General features: G+C 66.9%; 2 protein-coding genes across 6 annotated transcripts in view; both read left to right on the top strand.

Annotated features, from left to right (window-relative positions):
* Positions 1-355: 355 nt before the first annotated feature.
* On the top strand, positions 356-10965 carry OPN4 (opsin 4). 3 transcript variants are annotated; one of them, XM_026010199.2, is made up of 10 exons: positions 356-922; positions 2605-2750; positions 3760-3893; positions 4116-4319; positions 4849-5020; positions 5339-5503; positions 6195-6302; positions 7008-7188; positions 8520-8663; positions 10704-10965. In XM_026010199.2, exons 1-10 carry the CDS (start codon positions 794-796, stop codon positions 10764-10766), a joined length of 1446 nt encoding a protein of 481 aa, XP_025865984.2. In that variant the 5' UTR covers positions 356-793; the 3' UTR covers positions 10767-10965. The 3 variants fall into 3 exon arrangements, with proteins under 3 accessions (XP_025865984.2, XP_072612517.1, XP_072612518.1); XM_072756416.1 differs by having other exon boundaries at positions 636-922; positions 3760-4319; XM_072756417.1 differs by lacking the exons at positions 356-922; positions 2605-2750 and having other exon boundaries at positions 3562-4319.
* Positions 10966-13287: 2322 nt separating this feature from the next.
* Positions 13288-19575, top strand: part of LDB3 (LIM domain binding 3) — a 56267-nt gene continuing 49979 nt past the window's right edge. For 2 of the 3 annotated variants that reach the window (XM_072756418.1, XM_026005835.2), the window contains exon 1: positions 13444-13559. In XM_072756418.1, the coding sequence (XP_072612519.1) occupies positions 13467-13559 (93 nt within the window). In that variant the 5' untranslated portion in view covers positions 13444-13466. Of the gene's footprint in view, positions 13362-13443; positions 13560-19575 lie in introns of those variants that run through there. The other variant, XM_072756419.1, reaches the window with a different exon arrangement.

Below are 19575 nucleotides of genomic sequence, written 5' to 3' on the forward strand. Positions count from 1 at the left end.
GGCATCCTGGAGCAAGAGATGGTGCCGCCTGCGCTCCAGGGCTCCACGAACCTCCGCCCGCACTGAGTCTCAGGACACGCCCCAACTAGAACGTTCTGCAGCGGAGTGGCCCCCTAAGGATGGCCCAGCTGCCATCCCCTCCAGCTCCTGCTCCCTCCCGCAAGGGTGGATGGAGCTCCCGGCTGCGGCCGGGGCCCCTCCACTGCCGGTGTTCACGCGTCTCAGGCCGGACTTCCCACCAGCTCTGCATTTGGTGGTTTTTTTTTAAGAAAAAATCTTTATGCTTCAATAGAAGTTTCTTGTCAAAAGGCAACAAGCAAACAAGGGCCTCGTGACCTGATCTCAGCCCTCTGCCGTGATATCCCACGGTCCTCACTCTGCGTCTGCCATGGGCGCCGGGCGGAGGGCGAGTGGCCCTGGCTGGCGGGAGGCTGAGAGCAGGACACACAGCTCAGATGAGCTCGGGCCCAAGCAGGGCCGTCTCCCCTGATACACGCACGCACTTTCACACGTGCACGCCGCTGTCCTCAGGCCTTGCGCACAGACACCCGGGAGCCCGCGGCGCTGAGCCACCGGGCACGTGCACGCCTGGCGCCCTCCTTAAAGGCCGGGCCGACCCCGCAGCTGCCGTGACTCATCCGTCGTGCTTCACTGGGCGCAGCGGCGTCAGTGGGGAGAGCTCCGGGCCGGCTGCACACGGCAGAGGGCAGGCGGCAGGCGGGTGGGCACAGCTGATGCTCTGAGCTCCCGGGCCCTTGGCTTCTCCTGGGCTCCAGAAGGGACCACCCCCAGGATGAACCCCCCTTTGGGGCCCAGTGCCCAGGAGCCCGGCTGCGTGGCCACCGCAGCGTCGCCTGGCAGGTGGCACGGCTCCCCGCGCAGCACCGTCGGCCTGGACCAGGCACTGCCCACGGGTCCCACGGTAAGCCCGGGCCAGGTGGGCGTGCCCAGAGCCTCCCCAGCCCGGCCTCCCCGCTGGGGACACACAGGGGCTCTGATGGGGGGGGGGGGCAGGAAAGGCCCGAGCCCCTGCGGGGTCCTTGGGCCTGTGACGGGACCTGTGGAGCCTGTCCTACACAAAGAGGCCAAGAGAGGGCGTGCGGGCAATGTCCTTCCCCACGGAAAGCATCCGAGGAACAGAAAAGCCGGCCCTAAAGGACTGGAGGAACAGCCCATACCTGCACCCGGTCTTTTCTGAGGGTGGTTGAAACCCCAAGGGGCCTTCCAGAGAGGAGGGGCCTCTGGGTCCCCTGTTGGGTGCCTTGTGCCGCCTCCATGGTCTGGCCGGGGCCCCAGGGTCACAGCCCGCCAACCCCCTGTTAACTGGGGAGGCTGAGGGGGCCCCGAGGCCCCGGGACGCCGGCCTGCATCCTGGAGGTGGGGGAAGGCTCTGTAGCTGCGGGGAGCAAGGCAGGGACCCAATTGCCCTCCTTCCTAGGAAAGGAGCCAGCCTGAGGGTTCCTTAAAGCTGCTTGTGTTGGCCTCACAGGGTCATGACCTCCCTGCGGGACCCTGGGGGACCCAGGCTTTCTTTTTTCTTTTTTACGTCTATTTATTTATTTAAGATCTATTTATATATGGGGGGGTAGGGGAAGAGGGAGAGAGAACCCTAAGAACCCCTGCAGAGCATAAAGCCCGATGCGAGGCTTGACCTCATGACCCCGAGATCATGACCTGAGCCAACACCAAGCACTGGATGCTTAACCCACCGAGCCACCCAAGGGGCCAAGTTTATGTTTTTATTTACGTACTCTCTGCACCCAACGTGGGGCTCAGACCTTCACCCTGCCCAAGATCAAGAGCCGCGCCTCTGCCAGCAAAGGGTCCCCTAAGCTTCCTTTTCTTTTTAAAAGATTTTATTTATTTATTTATTTATTTATTTATTTATTTATTTATGAGACACAGAGAGAGAGAGGCAGAGGGAGCAGCAGGCTCCCTGCAGGGAGCCCGACACGGGACTCGATCCCGGGACCCCGGGGTCACGCCCTGGGCCCGAAAGCAGCACTAAACCGCTGAGCCCCCCGGGTGCCCCTAAGCGTCCTATTATAAGGGGAATTCTTGTCCTGTGCCTCCTGCCAGGTGTCCAGGTTAGCACTACCCCGTCATGGGGGTCCAAGCCCTTCCTTGAGGCTGGGGGTCAGCTCCATAGGAGAGCGCCCCCCCCCGGGGTCCACAGGGCCGGGAGCACCGCTCCTAACCACTTGGAGGGCCTGGGGCAGGGCCGTACGGGGGTAGGGGCAGCACCCGGGCATGGCTCCCCACCCCCCCCAGGGAGCCATAGTCTCACCCCGGCCGTGGCCTTGCTTGTCTGACATGTGTCCGTGTGTCTGTGCAGCCTCCGCAGCTGACCCTGGAAGCCCCGGGGTCTGCACCAGGGGTGGTGGACCGAGTGGCCGGCAGCCCTCAGCGTCCCCTCTGAGCCGTGCTGCAGGTGTGCTCGGGCTTCACCGGGGAGGGCCCTGCATTTCCACCTGGGCTCAGCCACCTCCGGGCATGGCGGGCAAGCGGCTGTGCCACGCTGAGCCTCGGTCTCCCCAACGGTTCCTCGTCAGTTGTCTGGAGATGGCGGGATGAGGTGACGAGCTGGGGTCTGTGTCTCCGCAGGCAGCCAGGGCCCGGGCTGCGGCCTGGGCCCCCTTCCCAACGGTGGATGTCCCAGACCACGCCCACTACGTCCTGGGCACCGTGATCCTGCTGGTGGGGCTCACAGGGATGCTGGGCAACCTGATGGTCATCTATACATTCTGCAGGTGCCTGGTGGGTGGGGCGGGCGTGGGCACCGAGGGCAGCCAGCCGTGCGGGGCCAGCTCCACCAGGACACTGCTGAGCCGCAGAGGGGACGGCACGGCCAAGCCCTCGGAGCTCTCAGGACGGGCCTCTGTCTTCTAGCTTAGGGAAGGGGCCAGGAGTGGTCCAGGGCAGCGTGAGTGGCAATGCCAGCTGGGCTCCAGGCACACCCTCTGGGTAGGACGAGGGTCCCTAGGGCCCACACGCTTCTGCTCCCTGCACCCTGCTCTCAGCTCACCTCCAGGCCACCTGCCCCCATGGGCATCCTCCCTCGGCGTCGGCAGGCAGCCCTTGCATCCCCAAGCCCCCCGGCCACCACCCCAGCTCCCTTCCCCAGCCGCCCCCCTTCTCGGGCTGAATGGCTGACAGGCAGGTGACAAAGGGACCCCCTGACCCTGCTACCTACTAGCCGAACTGACTTTGGGCAAGTCACTTATCCTCTGCAGGTCCATTTTCCTGTCTGCAAGATGCGGCGGGATCCGCTTCACGGAGTCGATGTAGGATTGTGCAAGTCCACGTCTGCGGGGCCCATCAAATGACTAGAGTCCTGGCCATGCCGCTTGTAGGATTTGTTGTCTGGACAAGCGGGGGCCCCAGTGCTCCCTTCTAGGAAAGAGGGAGGGATAGAAGCAAAGGCGGTGACGGCAGGTGTGGGGGAGGCGTTTGTGCAAGCGCCGGCCTCTGCGCCCTGGGCCGTCCCTGAGAACAAACAGTGCAGAGATTCTAGAAGAGGGGCGCCTGGGCAGGACGGAGGTGTGAGGAGCTCGGGGAATGCTGAGCACGCAGGAGGGGGAGCCCCCGGCGAGAATTAGCCTGGAGGGTTCCAAGAACGAGGGGTGTGCCTGAGAAGGGGATGTGGGTCCTGCAGAGGGGGCCGGAGGGCCGGAGCAGGGACACACGTGTGCGTGCGCGTGTAACCTGGGGAAGCTCCCCGGCGCACGCACCTCCTGATTCTGCTCCTCGCCCTCACAGGACCAGAGGCCTCAGGACACCCTCCAACATGTTCATCATCAACCTCGCCGTCAGCGACTTCTTCATGTCCTTCACCCAGGCGCCTGTCTTCTTTGCCAGCAGCCTCCATAAGCGGTGGCTCTTTGGGGAGGCAGGTAGATGGCCAAGGACCCCCCGGCTGGAGGGAGGGGGAGGGTTGTGGCAGGGGACACCCCGCCGCGGGAGGCCTCAGGACACCAGGTGGCCCACCAGAGGGGAGGCGCAGCTTCTGGGCCACACGCGGAGAGCTGCTGGAGAACTTGTGCCATCCCCAGCCCTCCCTCCCGGGGCAGCTCCCAGCTCCTGCCACCCTCTGAGGTCAGGGAGCATGCCCACAGGCTGCGAGTTCTATGCCTTCTGCGGGGCTCTGTTCGGCATTACCTCTATGATCACCCTGACGGCCATCGCTCTGGACCGCTACCTGGTCATCACGCACCCCCTGGCCGCCGTCGGGGTGGTGTCCAAGAGGCGGGCGGCGCTCGTGCTGCTGGGCGTCTGGCTCTATGCCCTGGCCTGGAGTCTGCCGCCCTTCTTCGGCTGGAGTGAGTGCGCAGGGCCCCGGGAGAGGACAATACGCTGGGAAGGGCTTTCAGGGGGCCAGTGGGCAGACGGGCTGGCCCGCACGCCCGAGGGAGCACCTGAGCCTCAAGGCAGGTGGACGCTGAGGGGATATGACTGCAGTAGGGGAAACTGAGTTCACACCATCAGCAATCAGAGGACAACCGGGCTCCCGCCCCCAGTTTTGGTGGGAAGGCACAGGTGCATCTAATAGGAGCCACAGCGTCAGCGGGGCAGGTGTCGGGGTGTGAGGCTCCCGCAGCGGGGAGAGGTAGCAGTTAGGCTCCCACCTTTCAGTGGCAGGATCAAAACCCTGGGCAAACGCTGGGGGCTCTGGTGAGGGCTCTGCTCCAAGCTGGGGGAAACAGGCTGCGGCGGGCGGGAAGCTCTCCTCCAGGCGCCCGGGCTCCCATGGAGCTCCCGAGGGCGGGCCCTGGGACGAGCGTCCAGGGCTCCCAGGCAGATGCAGCCCGAAGCCTGCGGCCCCTGGCTGAGCACCTGCTGCTACCCCAGGCGCCTACGTCCCCGAGGGGCTGCTGACCTCCTGTTCCTGGGACTACATGAGCTTCACGCCGTCGGTCCGTGCCTACACCATGCTGCTCTTCTGCTTCGTGTTCTTCCTGCCGCTGCTGGTCATCGTCTACTGCTACGTGTTCATCTTCAGGGCCATCCGGGAGACAGGCCAGTAAGGGCGGCCGCGGGGCGCGGGGAAGGGGGGGCTACGCTGCCCAAGGTTCCCAGGACACCCTCCCCACATTCCGGGCTCCGAGGCCATGGCAAGAGGAGCACATGCGCTTGGGGGGAGGAGCCTGGAGAATTGGGGGGGCTTCTGGGGCGGGGCCTTTAGGCTTGATGGGGAGGCCCATGGGGGGACCCGGGGAGGCTGCTGCAGGGCCGTGATGGGGAGCCTTGGGGTGCCTGGGCTCCCCGGGCCACCACCCCGCAAGCCCCGAAGGAGGGCGGCTCACGGCCACAGGGCGGGTCAGACTCAGGCTCCCCCCAGGGCTCTCCAGACCTTCAGGGCCTGCGAGGGCGGGGCCAGGTCCCCCCGACAGCGGCAGCGGCTACAGAGAGAGTGGAAGATGGCCAAGATGGAGCTGCTGGTCATCCTACTCTTTGTGCTCTCCTGGGCTCCCTACTCCACCGTGGCTCTGACTGCTTTCGCTGGGTGAGCGTGCGCAGGGGCTGGGGCGGGTGGGGGTGCGGGGGGATGGCAGGGCCCAAGCGGGAGCCCAGCCAGCCTCCCTGCCGCATGGGCCTCACGCCTCTTCCGTCTCTCTGTGGGCCCCGCTGGATTGGGCCTGAGGCCCCGAGGGCTCCCACACCTGCCACATCCATGGGAGCACGTGATGTCCCCGAGCCCTGTTCCCTCCTCCCCCGGGCTGCAGGCCTCCCGCCGCGGGTCCTGCATGGCCGGAAGGTGCAGACTGCGATGGCTGCAGCGGCATGGACACCGGCCAGCTTCGGCTGTGACGCGGGCCGAGTTACCCACCTGGGGGGGGTTGGGTGCGACACTTGCCTGTGCAGGAAGGGCCTGGGCCCTGGGAGCCTGGGGAGTCAGTCTGAGAGAGTGGAAGGGCAGGGGTCTCAGCACTGAGGCCCCGGGGGTGGGCAGGGTTCACAGCCCTGGGAGACCCCGCAGCCTGGCCCACCGTCCTCTGGCGACCCTGCCTTAACGCCCCCCAGGGCCCCACTCGCCCCGTGTCAGAGCAGTCCCTCTCGTGGGCCAAGGACTTTGGGCCAGGCCAGGCCACACCCCTCAGGGCCTGGCCCAGAGGAAGAAGGCCCCTGAGAGGGCAGGGGGCTGCAGAGGGCCGGGGAGGGCCAGCCAGCAGGGGACCACAGCACCTCCGTCCTAGGTACGCGCACGTCCTGACGCCCTACATGAACTCCGTGCCAGCCGTCATTGCCAAGGCCTCCGCCATCCACAACCCCATCATTTATGCCATCACGCACCCCAAGTACAGGTGCGCCCCGGTGTGGAGGGCCTGAAGGAGTGCACGGGGCCGAGGCCATCCTCCGGGTCTCCTGTTGAGCACGTAGCCGTGATGCGGGGCGGGGTCTGGAGCGGATGTGCCCCCCTCTGCTGCTCCCGTTTCCCGGGGGGTGGTTGGGGTGACACGAGGGCCCAGTCCTGCCTGGATGGATGATCCAGGCCAGCCAGGATGGCCGCTCGGCAGTGGTACCCCACAGAGCGAAGGCCCGAGGCAGCAGTACCCTGGAGCCCCCTGCCTGGCCTGGGGTGGGGGGCTCTGCTGGCTGACGGGAGCCCAGCCCTGCCCGCTCTCCCCAGAGGCCTGTCGGTGCTCCCGTTTGCCTGGAGGTGTCAGCAATGCGCTGCCCGTCTGGGGCCGGCTGCAGCCCCGGAGGCTGCTGGGACTGTCCCTGGTCCTCACTGTGGGAGACGGCTTGGCCCAACCACCTGGGCACTGACACCAAGCCCCTGCCCAACCCGCCACCCAAAGGCGCTCCCTCCGTGCCCGTGGCCCCAGGGTCTGTGTGTCCCTCCCCAGCTATGAGCCTGCCAGTCTGTCTGTCCTCATGACCCATGTCTGGGCCACCGCATTTCCCCATCCCGTCCACCCCATTAGCCCCATATCAGTCTGTCCATCCGCCATCGTGTCCTGGTGTCCGCCTGTCCATCCCCCTAACCAGATGTCCTGCCCCTGCAGAATGGCCATTGCCCAGCACCTGCCCTGCCTGGGGGTGCTGCTGGGTGTGTCGGGCCAGCGCACGGGTCCCTACACCAGCTACCGCTCCACCCATCGCTCCACCCTGAGCAGCCAGGCCTCGGACCTCAGCTGGATCTCCGGACGCAGGCGCCAGGCGTCCCTGGGCTCCGAGAGCGAGGTGGTAAGGTTGCGATGGCCTCCGGAGCCTGGCACCGCGCCTCCTCCCCTCGGCCGCCAGCCTCAGGCCCGGGGCAGGGCTGCCTCTGGGACTCTAACCTCAGGACCCTGGGACGCTGGCAGGAAGAGCCGGGCACGGCCGCCCCTCGCACCCCCCGGCCTCCGCCCTGCCAGCAGGGGGTGGGCCCGAGGTCACCCAGTAGCGGGGCCAGGACCCACCCACCCACCATGGCACCTGCCTTCCGTGCCGGCAGGACCTCGGGGGCCCAGAGCCCTCGGGGGGGCCTCCCAGAGACAGGCAGGAGCTGGCTCGGGGCCCCTGTTCTCAGCATTAATGCCCTCCCCAGGGGGCCGTGGGGACCCCAGAGCATGCAGTGGAAGGCGTCCCAGCCCTGAAGTCAGGGGACCGGCTTCAAGCCTCCGCCTACCGCCTCCTTACCGCGCGAGTTTGCGCAGGTCACTCACCCGTGCTGGGCCTCCGGGTCCTTCTCTGAAAGGGACAACAGTCGTCTGTCCGTGCATGACGGGCCAGGGCACAAGTGAGGGGGTGCTGACCGCATAGTGCTCGTGAGCCCTGGGAGCTGCCAGCCTGCCCGGCCCAGGGCCCCAGGGGAGCCCTCCGTGCTCCCTACCCAGCCTCAGTGGGGCTCCTCCGTCTCCGTAACCGGGGGGCCAGGGCGGCCCCCAGAGCCTCCTGCGACCTCCCCCCACTGCTTCCCTCCCGGGCCTGGCTCAAGGGGCCTCGGGGGCAGCTGTCGGGACCCCTTCCCCTGTGCACGCAGCAGACAGCAGCAAGGGGTGCATGTTGTCTGTCAACAGAGGCCTAGACCCTCACAGACATGGAGCCATCCCACACGCCTCCACAGGCACATGGGGCACGAGCCTAAGCGCACACGTGCACACATGCACACCCACACGTGTGCACATGCGCTCACAGACACACATGCACATGTGCACACATGCACACAGGCCTGCACATGGGCACACACTCAGGGACACATGTGCACACATGCACAGACACCCACCCACACATGTGCACCTGTGCTCACACACGTGCACAGACACACACGCACACATGCACACACGTGTACACACAGAGACACATGTGTCCAGGGACACATGCACACAGACACGCACATGCACTCACAGACACACACGTGCTCACAGACACATGCACACGCGTGCACATGGGCGCATCGTACGCGAGGATGTGCTGACTACAAGCCTCCGCCGTCATGGGCCTCACTCGCTTCAGGGAGGTCCTGTGTGCAGGGTGGGCAGGCTTGGCCCGGGAGGGGGCAGGAGCACCTCACAGGGACTCTCCACCCTCCCCAGGGCTGGATGGACACGGAGGCAGCAGCTGTGTGGGGGGCTGCCCAGCCAGCAGGCGGGCGCTTCCTCTGCACTCAGGGCCTGGAGGACGCGGAGGCCAAGGCCCCTCTCAGGCCCCGGGGACAGGCGGTGGAGACGCCTGGGAAGGTGATTGGGCCTGGCCCCTGCCCATCCGTAAAGGGGTGGGGACGGGGGGCTGGTCACCCAGGGGAGGCCCGGGAAAGGGAGTGGTTCTCCTGGGCAGGCCAGTGCTCTCTGGGTGTCCCTCCCTCCCCACCCAGATTTCCCTTGCCTGCTTGGGGTACGGGGCAGGAGGTGAGAGGGAGGCACGGGGCGTCTCTGTGAGTCCAAGAGGCCCCCAGCAGGCCCGGGTGTGCTCTGTGATGGCCCCTGAGTGTCGGTGTGATTGTGTGACCCTGACTCTGCACACATGGAGCCCGTGGTGGTAGCTGTCCAGCACGTGTGTAAGGGAGTGTGACCCTGTGCCCGGCGCGTGTTTCCGTCCCTGTGTCCCAGGGGCCAGGACTGCGTGTGCCCCACCACGTCTGAGGTGCGAGTGACCCAGCGTGGGTGGCGTGTACCTCTCTGTGTGTGGCTGGAGGCAGCACATACCTGGGGCGGGTGCCGCCAGCCGTGTGTGTGCTTGCTCTGAGTGCCCTGAGATTAGGATGTCACCCAGAATACTTGTGGCTATTAAAAGAAGGCCAGCTGTCAGCCCAAGTGCCTATGGAACGGAATGTCGATGGCGATTAGAGAAGGCCATATTCTGGAACGCTGCAAATGCCGTGTGCATAGGCCCGAGGCCACCCCCAGCGCACAGCTCCCCACCCGCCCCTCCGCGGGCACCCGCCCAGGACCCCAGCTCCTGGGCTCTCCCCAGGGGCCCCACACACGTCCTGCCGCAAGTGTCCCCAGGCTGGTCCCTGGGGGTCCCGGGGAGGGGGACGCCTGGCCACTCCCTTGAAGCTCCAGCCCCAGGGAGGACCAAGTCCCCAGCCTGAACCCGGCACTGGGCAGAGGACAGAGACGCGTGCCCCCTGGGCTGGGGCAGGGCGGGCGGCAGTGATGAAAGGCACCGGGCCTGGCCTGCGGGGAGTCCTGGCGGGGTCGGGGCACGGGGCAGGAGGGACAGCATGACAGCAGTCACCTAACACATGCGATAAGCACTGCCATCGAGGTATCAGCACACAGGGTGCTGAAAGAAGAGGCCAGTCCCCGAGGGCTCCCCAGCGAAGGTGGGGGTGAAGCAAAGATTCCAGGCTGCCTGGGGGGGTCATGGTGCGCGGTCTAGGCTGTGCGAACGCGGCGGGGCCTGGGAGGCCAGCTGTGTCCTGGGACACAGGGTTGCTGTGTGCCCGGGAGCAGCCAGAGGGACTCTGGGAGCGGGCGCTGGGGACACAGGTGAGGGAGAGAAGGTTGGAGGTGCCGGGAACTGGGGGAGGGGGCGGCTGGATCAGGTGTGGAGCTCGCGTCCAGCCGCGAGCCTGGGCACAGGGGACCCTGGAAGGACTCCACGGAGGCCCTGGGATGGCTGGGGCAGCCTTGAGGGGCCCGGGGCCTCCCTGCGGGGGCTGGGAGCAGATGGAGAGAAGCCTGCGGGAGCTGGGGCATGTGGGACACCCTGAAGGCTGCAGGGAAAGGGGAGGCGGGAGTGGGGGGGAGGCGAGCCGGGGTCCCCCCACTGACTGCAGGAGCCTGAGAGCCTGGGAGACGTCCTGTCCTGTGGGTGACCTGGGCCATCCGGCCATGTGGTGTGTCGGAGATGGCAGGGCACAGCCTGCCCCCTCCAAGCAGCCCCCCTCCACCACTCGGTGACCCTGTCCGGGGAGGGTTACGGGGACACGGCTGCGGGGGAGGGGGTGCTCCTTGGACTGAACACATGTGCCGTCTGCCAACCAAGGGGCGGCTCCCCAGCCTGGACCCCAGCAGGGAGGGCGCCCATTGGCTCCCCCCTGTCCCCAGACCCAGGGTGACCCCATGAGCCCGCAGGCATTGCAAGTGGCTCGTCCCCCAGGCCATGCTGGATCCACGGCCCGCACCACACGACCCCTGCCTGCGGGTGCTCTGCACCCACCTCTCGTCTCCCCAGCCTGTTCCCCTGGCTCAGCCCCAAGCGTGGGAGCACCGGCCCTCCTGCGCCCTGAGCTGTCCACCCGTCCTCAGACGCCGTGTGCTGTGATTGTCCAGGTGGTGATGACGGCAACGGCGGCGTGGGACCCGCCTTTGCACCCGGGCTGGGCGTTTCAGTGACGGGGACAAGCCTGCAGCCGAGCTGCCCCTCCACTCACCCCCGTGGCCCATGCTCCCCTACACAAGAGCCTCTGCACCCACACCACGCACAAGTGTGCACACTCCCGCCTGCGCTTTGCCTCCAATCCATTGTCCAAGTCGCCCCGGGGGCACGGCTCCAGCGGCGGAGGGAAATAAAGAGCAGACAAATTCTCCCCAACGAGCATGGTCTCCGTCTGTGGTGCCCGGACGGGGAGAGACCCAGGCCTGGCCTCTGCCTCCCTGGGCCGCCTCTTTCTCTGTCCCCCGCCCCACAGATCTCACTCCTGAGGCCTCCATCTCAACCTGCGAGGGGCAGAGGGAGGAGGGACACAGCAGGCTCCCATGTCCCCACTCCCCACCAGCCGTCCCCACTGCCCCAGGAGCCGTCTCCACTGCCCTAGGAGCCATCCCCACTCCCCAGGAGCCGTCCCCACTGCCCCATCAGCCGCCCCCACTGCCCAGGAGCCATCTCCACAGCCCCAGGAGCCATCCCCACTGCCCCAGGAACCATCCCCACTGCCCCAGGAGCCATCCCCACTGTCCAGGAGCTGTCCCCACTACCCCAGCAGCCATCCCCACTGCCCAGGAGCCATCCCCACTGCCCAGGAGCCATTCCCACTGCCCCAGGAGCCATCCCCATTGCCCCAGGAACCGTCCCCACTGCCCAGGAACCGTCCCCCCTGCCCACCAGCCGTCCCCACTGCCCCAGGAGCTGCTGTTAGCAGGAAGCAGTTTGTGCCTGCAGTGGGGACCAGCTGCTCTCTGGCTGGGCTGGCTTCTGGCCTCCCAGGGGAGGCAGATGGAGGGAGGCTGGCCTTCTCCTTTAAGAGCATCCTTCCTGCTCCATCCCCAGAGGCTCCTAACCCTGACCAAAGACTCAGAAAGAGCCTACAGGCCGCCCTCGGTTCCCCACCTCCCGCTTCCCCTCCCTCTGTGGGGGCAGCTCGGGTTCCATCCTTTCCCCACCCTAGTCTGACTGGTTGCTGGGTCCTCTCCAGCTTGGCAGGAACAGCCCCTCCCAGGAAAGGGGGTAAAACTGCAGGTGGGGGTGGATGGGATGGGGCTGGGGCTGGGGCAGGGGATGGCCTGGGGCAGGGGGGTGTGGGGTGCTGGCCCCCGCCAGGCTTTCTGGGCCAGATGTGACTGGGGTAGGAGGTCGGGCTATGGGACACACAGCAGGCGAGGTGGCACAGTGGGCAAGGGGTACACGTTGCTCTTTGCTCCTTGCACTCAGTATCTTTGTGGACTTCAACAGATTACAGGTGCCCCTGTGGTGTGGGGCCCCTGCCAGGCCTGCAGTCCATGCGCTGGGTCCTCAGGGCCGCGGAGCAGCCAGTCCAGTCACCTTCCCCTTCAGTGAGCCTCAGTTTCCCCAGCCTAGAGCCAGGAAGGCTTGAACTATCTCCAGGCCTCACAGGGCCTGAGGTCTCTTCTGAGGAAGGGCTTCTGGAGGGATCTTGGCCCAAAGGCCTCCCTGGCTAGAGACCTGTGGGCCCGGGACCCACCCTGCCCAGAACACACTGTCTCTGGGTTACGGGCTGACACGCCGCACGCACTTCCCCGTCCTTATGCCTGCTGGCCCCGCGTCCCAGCAGCTGAGCAAATGGCATCTCCTCTCCTCCTCCCTGCCCCCCTGCCATTCCAGTGCAAAGGGCACGGGGACCTGGCATGCGACCTTGGCAGCTGGAGCTTTCCATGCTGCTGTCAAGTTTTCCAGAGCACAAATGAGACAGAAGAGCCATGAATAACCTCCGGGCCCCTGGGGGGTCTGGAGGGTGTGAGCCTGCCAGGCACCAACCCGCTTCCCGACCCTGAGCCAGGCCCCTGTACCCTTCACTCAGTGCCTGCTGTGGGCGTCGGGAGCCGCCAACGGCTGCAGGGCTCTCACTACCCAGCATGAGAGCAGAAGGAACGAGCAGCACTCAGGTGCTCCAGGTGGCCTGGGAGTGCTCCCTGTGTGACCTTGGAAACATCACGTCACCTCCCTGAGCCCGGGTGGCGCAGGGAGGTGGGGTGGCCCCTCGGGCTCCCGGGGCCAAGCCCAGAGCTCCCGTTACCATCGCCGTCACTCTTACAGCTGGACGACCCTGGGCCGGGCGCCGGCCTCCCGGGCAGACTCTGTCCAGAGCAGCTGGAGGCGCAGCCTGGTCCCGGGCAGTCCTGGGAAAATGCCGCACCCTCGGGGGGCTCCGCAGGCAGCGAGGATGGACAGATGCCCGCGTCGGAGCCCCATCCGGGGAGCCTGCCGCATCCCTGGGTGGAGGGGCGGGGACTGAGCGCAGCGGGGAGCACACACATCTGGGTTGTCCAGGGCGGGGGCAGCGTTATCGCCAGCGCGGCCGGCCCCCCCCCCCCGTCCTGCCCCCGGGGGGTGCTGGGTGCCGGACTCCCCTCCCCAGGGGCAATATTAGCTGGTGAGTCACGGTGGGAGGCGGCGGGCGGCGGAGTGTAGGGTTACAGCCCATTTATGGGCGCAGCAGAGGGCAGATATCAGTGTCCAGGGCATTCGTTCCCAGCTATTCTTAGGAGCGTCTCGGGAGCTCCACGCAGCCGCCAGACTGAGGGACGGAGCAGGCAAGGCTGGGTCGGGGTGGGGCGCGCTGCAGGCGGGAGCTGGGCGCCGCGGGCCCTCACTCCCCTCCTGTCTCACCCGCAGAGGCCGCCGTGGTCAGCACGAGCATGTCGTACAGCGTGACCCTGACCGGGCCCGGGCCCTGGGGCTTCCGTCTCCAGGGGGGCAAGGACTTCAACATGCCGCTCACTATCTCCCGGGTGAGTGTGCCGCCTGCGCAGCCTGGCACCCACAGGGACAGGGCACAGCCAGAGGGGGCGGTGGGCTCCCTCCATCCCTCCACCACCCTCCCGGAGGCTCCGGCAAAGCCATGCGTGCCCATCGGCAGTCTGGGGCTCCAACGGGATACGCCGGCCACGGGCCCTGGTCTCGGCCATGGCTGTGGTCTACCTGAGCCCGCCAGCCCGTCGTGGGTGCGGAAGACGGGCAGGTGGTGGGTGTTTTGAGCCAAGAAGGCAATGCCACCCTTGCTGCATGGGCAGCAGGTGGCCAGGTGTAGTGCCAGCCTAAGGCCTCCCCAGGAAGGGTGGGCCCAGGGTGCCCCCAAGCCTGGAGCGTCTCGGGGGACCTGGGCAGCTGCTTTCTGGCCAGAGCACTCCTAGCACGGAGAGCGCAGGTGGACACAGGTAGACTGATGACTTTGGCTGCCCGCTGTCGGGGCCCGGGCCTGCGCTGGACAGTAACTGTGCCCCAGCCCCCACGCTGCCATGGGACCTGGGTGACCATGTCACCTCAGCACCCTGCAGCCCTCCGGGGCCTGCTGGGGACCTCCAGCAGCTTCCTTCCTCCCCTGGCCGAGCCCCCACCCATTCAGCCGCCCTGACTGCCTGTCTGACGTCTCGTTCCACTTGCCCACCCGGGGGGAACGGCCCATGCATGAGTTCTGTGGCGTCTGTGGTCAGGAAACAGCCTGCTGGGGCATCACAGCTCAGTCCGTGTTTGGCCCGGCCAGAGACATTCAGGTCCAGAGAGGCGAGAAGCCCGATGTGCTTGGGACCAAGCTTTCCGGGTCTCAAGCGCTGCCAGGTCCCCAGGACCTACACCAGCATCCAGAGCGCGGCGGGCACTCTGGTCACCCTCATTGAGCAGCCCCCAGCAAGTCTGGCAGAGCTGGGGTGAAGACCCCGGGGCTCAGGGTGGGATGTGAGGTGTGGGCGGGTGGAGACCAGCCCTGCCTCATGGGGTCCCTGCTGCTGTGGGGTCCAGGGCGTGGGCTGAAGCTCCAGGCTGTCACTGGGCGGGGACGGATGGGCCAGGACAACAGAGACTTGCCGTGGGCCTCGGGGTGGGGGCGGGCAGGTGGGCAGCCGCGGGAGGTCTGGAGGGCTCGGCAGAGGAGGCGGTGCAGGAGCAGTGGCCCTCGGGGGGATCCCAAGAAGGAGGAGCCCCCTCAGGGCTGCTGTAACAGCTAGAGAGGCCATGCTCCCCGGGGTGGGGGGGTGGCACTGGCTTGGCTCCAGCTCAGAGAGGGGCCATGCTCATCACCCACTGGAGGTTGGGCTGCAGGCCCTCCACCCTGGGGACCACAGCATGCAGCCCCAAGGACACCCAGGGCCTGGCACCCCCGCCTGCTGATGTGCTGCGTGGGCATCTGAGCCCTGTGCAAGTGGCCGGCCCCCAGGGCCCCACATGGTGCCCCAGCAGCCCGGGAGCTGTCCCCCTCCCTGTCATGGGTCCACAGCCCCCCAGGCCTGGGCCCGAGCCATGTGTCCCCCAGCTCCACAGTCCTCAAGGCCTCACGCTGGTGCCCCTGCCCCAGTGGGTGGCAACCAGCCTCCGGGCTCAGTGGCACCAGGATAGCCCATGACCTCACCCGGGATCTATGTGCCACCTGGCCTCGGCCGCCCGGGCTTGTACTGCAGCAGGGAGGCCTTAAGTTAGACGGCAGGAAGACTGTCCCCACCGCAGGGAAAGCCACGCTGGGACGGCACAGAGCCCACGCCTGAGGGCTTTTATAAGCAGGAGCCGTGGCTCCGGGGGGCGGCAGGCGGAGGTGCAGGGCCCGGTGGCTTCCTTCAGGGGCACCCCCGTCGTCAGGGCCACGGGCCAGCTGTGCTGGGCACCCCGGTTCCCTGGGGGCCCCGATCCCCGAAGCCCCGGCCGCTGGGCCCCTGTCCTGCTGGGCTGCGGCGTGTCCTGCTGGGTGGGGGGCTTCTCCCGCAGTGGCTGCCCGGGCCGTTGGAGGCTTTGCGGCAGGGCGCGGGTGGCATCTGCCGGGGGTGGGGGGGGGGCGAGGCGGGGCCGCGGGGGCTGGCCGGGCGCGTCCTGGGAGAGGTGGGCGCCTGCTCACCCAGACTCAGGCGCTCCATGACCTCAGTCACCCCTCGTCCCTGGCCCGCCCTCCGCCCTTGGGCGAGGGATCAGCGGGAGAGCCCTGGGCGGTCTGCCCACCCCCAGGCTGAGGACCCGCAGAGAAGGGGCGCAGGAGGCAGAATGGGAGGGCGGAGGGGAAATGCCTTTATTTATCCCAGACAGGTGCGGCTGGGCCTGCAACATGAGCTCCGCTCACCGCCCCCCAGCCCCAGCCAGCTCTCCAGGGGTGGGGGTGGGGGGCCCAAGGAGCGGCTGCAGAGGCCAGCCTCCCCTGGCCAGGAGAAGAGGCACACCCTGGTCCTCTGCTCCCAGTGTCGCCTGAGAAAAGAGGGTTTTCCTGCCCAACCTTGTCATGGCCTCTGTGACGCGGGGACGTGCACGTGGCAGTGCGTCCAGCACCACCAGGGCAGCCGCGGGCACCTGTCGTTCCTCCTGGTTCCCCCTGTGGCAGGGCGGCAGCGAGGCTGGGGAGCTGTGGGCTGAGCCTGGGGAGCCCCCCGGGGCGGGGGTCGGCTCCCTGCTCCAAGGCCCTGGCCCTACGGCCTCATCCTTCGGGCCTTGCAGGCTCCCCGGGGCACCAGCCCAGAGGCCTCTGCTCCTTCGCGCCTCTCTGTTCCAGTCTGTGTCAGATCTCCTAGCTGCGGGGGGCGTGGGGATTCAGAGGACGGAGGGCCCCCGGGGCAGGCCGGGACTATTCCGGGTTAACTGTGCCGGCCATTCCTGGAATTTTGAGGCCATAGCGCGGTTTCTCGGGCAGCGCCTCATGGTGTTGACAGGCTGAGCTGTTTATAGCCGCGCTGAAGGTCAGGCAAGCCTCCGGAGGCTGCCGGGAGGCTGGCAGGGCCCTTCCCCGGCCGCGAGTGGGGAGGCTAACCCAACAGGGGCCGCGGCCGGGGACGCGTCGTGGAGGTCCCTGCCAGGCCCCAGCCCGGCCTGCCTCCTTCGGGAGTGCGGAGCCGCTGCGCACCCTGTGAGGGCTCCGGAGGCGGTGGCGGAGGCGGCCAGGCCCTGAGGAGCGCACCCTCCCGGCCATGGCCAGGACACAGGACACAGGACACAGGACCGGCCCATCTGGGGCAGCCCCGGGGCTCCTGAGCTAAAGCCGCGGGGGGACGGCAGCGCTGAGCAAGGCCGGCTTGCACACAGCGTCGGCGCCTCCTTGGAGCCAGGAAGCAGCCCACGAGGCACGAAGGGGTTGCCCCCCCTGGGGCTGACTGGGGCCCACTGGGAGTGATGGGCCCATGGGAGCCTTCTACTGGCACCAGGACACGGCACTGCGGGATCCGGGGAGACAGGCTCGGAGGCCAGGGAACGGTGTGGCCAGCAGGAGAGGGGACCCGTGTCCCTGGGTTGGGGCACAGGGAGGTCACTGGAATGTGTGAAGCGGTGGGGCTGGGCGCTAGAAGGGTGGGAGGCAGCGGGGAGCGGGGCCTGCTGCTCATCCTTGTCCTCGGAGAAGCCAGCAGGGGGAAGAAACGAGACCACAAGAGCCAGTGGGAGGAGCTAAGGCAGGGAGGACCTTTTTTCTTTTTTTTTTTAAGACTTAGTGGTTTTTTTTTTTTTTTTTTTTAAGATTTTATTTATTTATTCCTGAGAGAGAGAGAGAGAGGCAGAGACACAGGCAGAGGGAGAAGCAGGCTCCATGCAGGGAACCCGACGCAGGACTCGATTCCAGGTCCCGGGGTCACGCCCTGAGCCAAAAGCAGACGCTCAACCGCTGAGCCCCCCGAGCATCCCAGACTTAGTTTTTCAAGAGCAGTTTTAGGTTCCCAGCTAGATTGAGTGGAAGGTACAGAGTTCCCAGATGCCCCCCGCCCCACACGTGCACAGCCTCCCTCCCCTCATTATCAAGAGTGACATGTTTATTATAAATCCTAAACCTACACTGGCACACAAGTATCACCCAGGGTCCACAGTTTACACGTGGGTCCACTCCTCGTGTTGTTCCCTCCACGGGCTGGGGCCAACGACACAGACCCGCAACATGGCATCACAGAAGATGTTCTCTCTGCCACAGAAATCCTCTGTGCAAGGAGGGGCTTCTGGAGCCTAGACACGACCCTGGCTTCTTTATCAGAGACAGAAGGTTCCGGTGAAAGCATGAGGGATGGAGCAAGGCCCCCGGGGAGGCCAGATGGGAAGGGAGCAGAGCACAGGGGATGGTAACTTAATCACACGAAGCCGAATGCGCTTAGGGCTCTGTGGCAAGTGTGCTGGGGTGGTCGACGTGGGCGGGTGCGGAGGAGAAGCTGGAAACTGCGCAGCCCACGGCACCTGCTACCTCCCCATGCCACCTGGGCCCTGCCCCACCGACGCCGCACACTCAGAGGGGCAGTGAGGCCTGTGGTTCTGAGCACGGAGCGTGACGGCTGGGAATGGTCGAGGGCCCCGTCACCCACTCTGCTGCGGGGACCTGGGGAAACAGAGGCCCCTGGCAGCTGGGCCCGGCCAGTGCCCTGCTTCCCTAGGACCCTGGGCAGCACCCTCCCCTCCGGCTGATGCTCGGGCCCCTCTGGGGACAGCAGGCTGGCTTGGGCCCGGCCAGTAGGAAGGGGCCCCCCGCCAGCTCCAGATCTTGTTTCCCCGCAGAGCCAGGGATGCAGCTTCCCAGCCTCCAGCCGGGCACCCTCCAGGGGCCGGGGCACAGCCAGCGCCCGCACCTCCCCCGTCAGGAGCCCCCCGGAAACCTTCTCGGCTCTGCACCTCCTTCCAGAGCAACACATTTAAAAATGTAACCCTCCCGGCCCTCGTGGGAGGAGGGCGCTGCCGCTGTCCTCACGCGGGCTGTGCAGGCCGCCCTGTACTCTCAGGTCTGGTTCCGGCCCATGGCCCGGCTCTACTGCCTTCGCACCAGGTGCCCACGGTATCGGGGGCCATGGCTGCGCCCTGACCCTGACCCCGACTAGCCCTGGGTCCCCTCTCAGGTGCCTTCGACCATGGCCCCGCGAGGAGGAAGGGCTCCTTGACCTGCTGGCAGGCCTGGCCCCCCAAACACCGAGAGCCTGTCCCAAGGGGCTTGAGACCGGACTGTGCTCCTGGAGCCCCAGCAGTGCCCCCGGCACCCTTACCCTGCCCGGGCCAGCCGAGCCCTGACGAGCAGCCACAGGTGCAGGAGGAGGGCGCCGGGGCAGGCAGGAGCCCTCTGGGACCCCGGGAATGGGGATTGCCCAGCCTACACCCGAGGACCGGGCAGTGGGCAAGGGGGAGGCAGTGGCCTGGTGGGAAGGTGTGGTGCGCTGGTTCCTAAGGAGGCTGATGTCGCGGGCCGCTGGGGGCGGGGGACAAGGACAGGCCCACGTGGCCCCAGCTCATCGGGCCCAGCAGCTCCTGGACGCCACCCTGGTGTCCTTGCTCCGACGGTCATCTGTGCTCCCCCAACATGCTCCACCCCTGGCAGCCTCCACTCTGTCTGGGGTCTGGGGTGGCCCACCTCGGGGCGCCTTACTGCTCTGGACATGGTGAGAAGCAGCTGGGGGTGACCCCGGTAGGGTGGCCCTGAGAGGATGACCCTGGTGTGGGGAGCCTGGTGGGGTGACCCCGGTCGGGGGGCCCTGAGAGGATGACCCTCGTGTAGGGGGCCCCGGGGGGTGACCCCGGTGGGGGGGCCTGGGGAGTGACCCCGGTGGGGGGAGTCCAGTGGGACCCCCCCTAGGGTGTCCTGCTAGGGCAGCAGAGGCGCTGTACAGCTCACCTGAGGAAGCAAGCTGGTATCTGCCATTTCTGGGCAATGCGTGTAGACTAAGGTGGGGGACACAGCGAGAGGTGGGCAGACGATGCCGCACACTGGGGTAGACACCCACTGCCATGCCAGGGTAGACACCCACCACGCCACAGTAGACACCCATCCTGTTGGTGTAGACGCCCGCCGAGGCGTGTGCAGGCCCTCCGTAGGATTCTCTCCGG

This window comes from Vulpes vulpes, chromosome 4 (assembly GCF_048418805.1).
Source record: "Vulpes vulpes isolate BD-2025 chromosome 4, VulVul3, whole genome shotgun sequence".
In the NCBI taxonomy this organism is placed as follows: Eukaryota; Metazoa; Chordata; class Mammalia; order Carnivora; family Canidae; genus Vulpes; species Vulpes vulpes.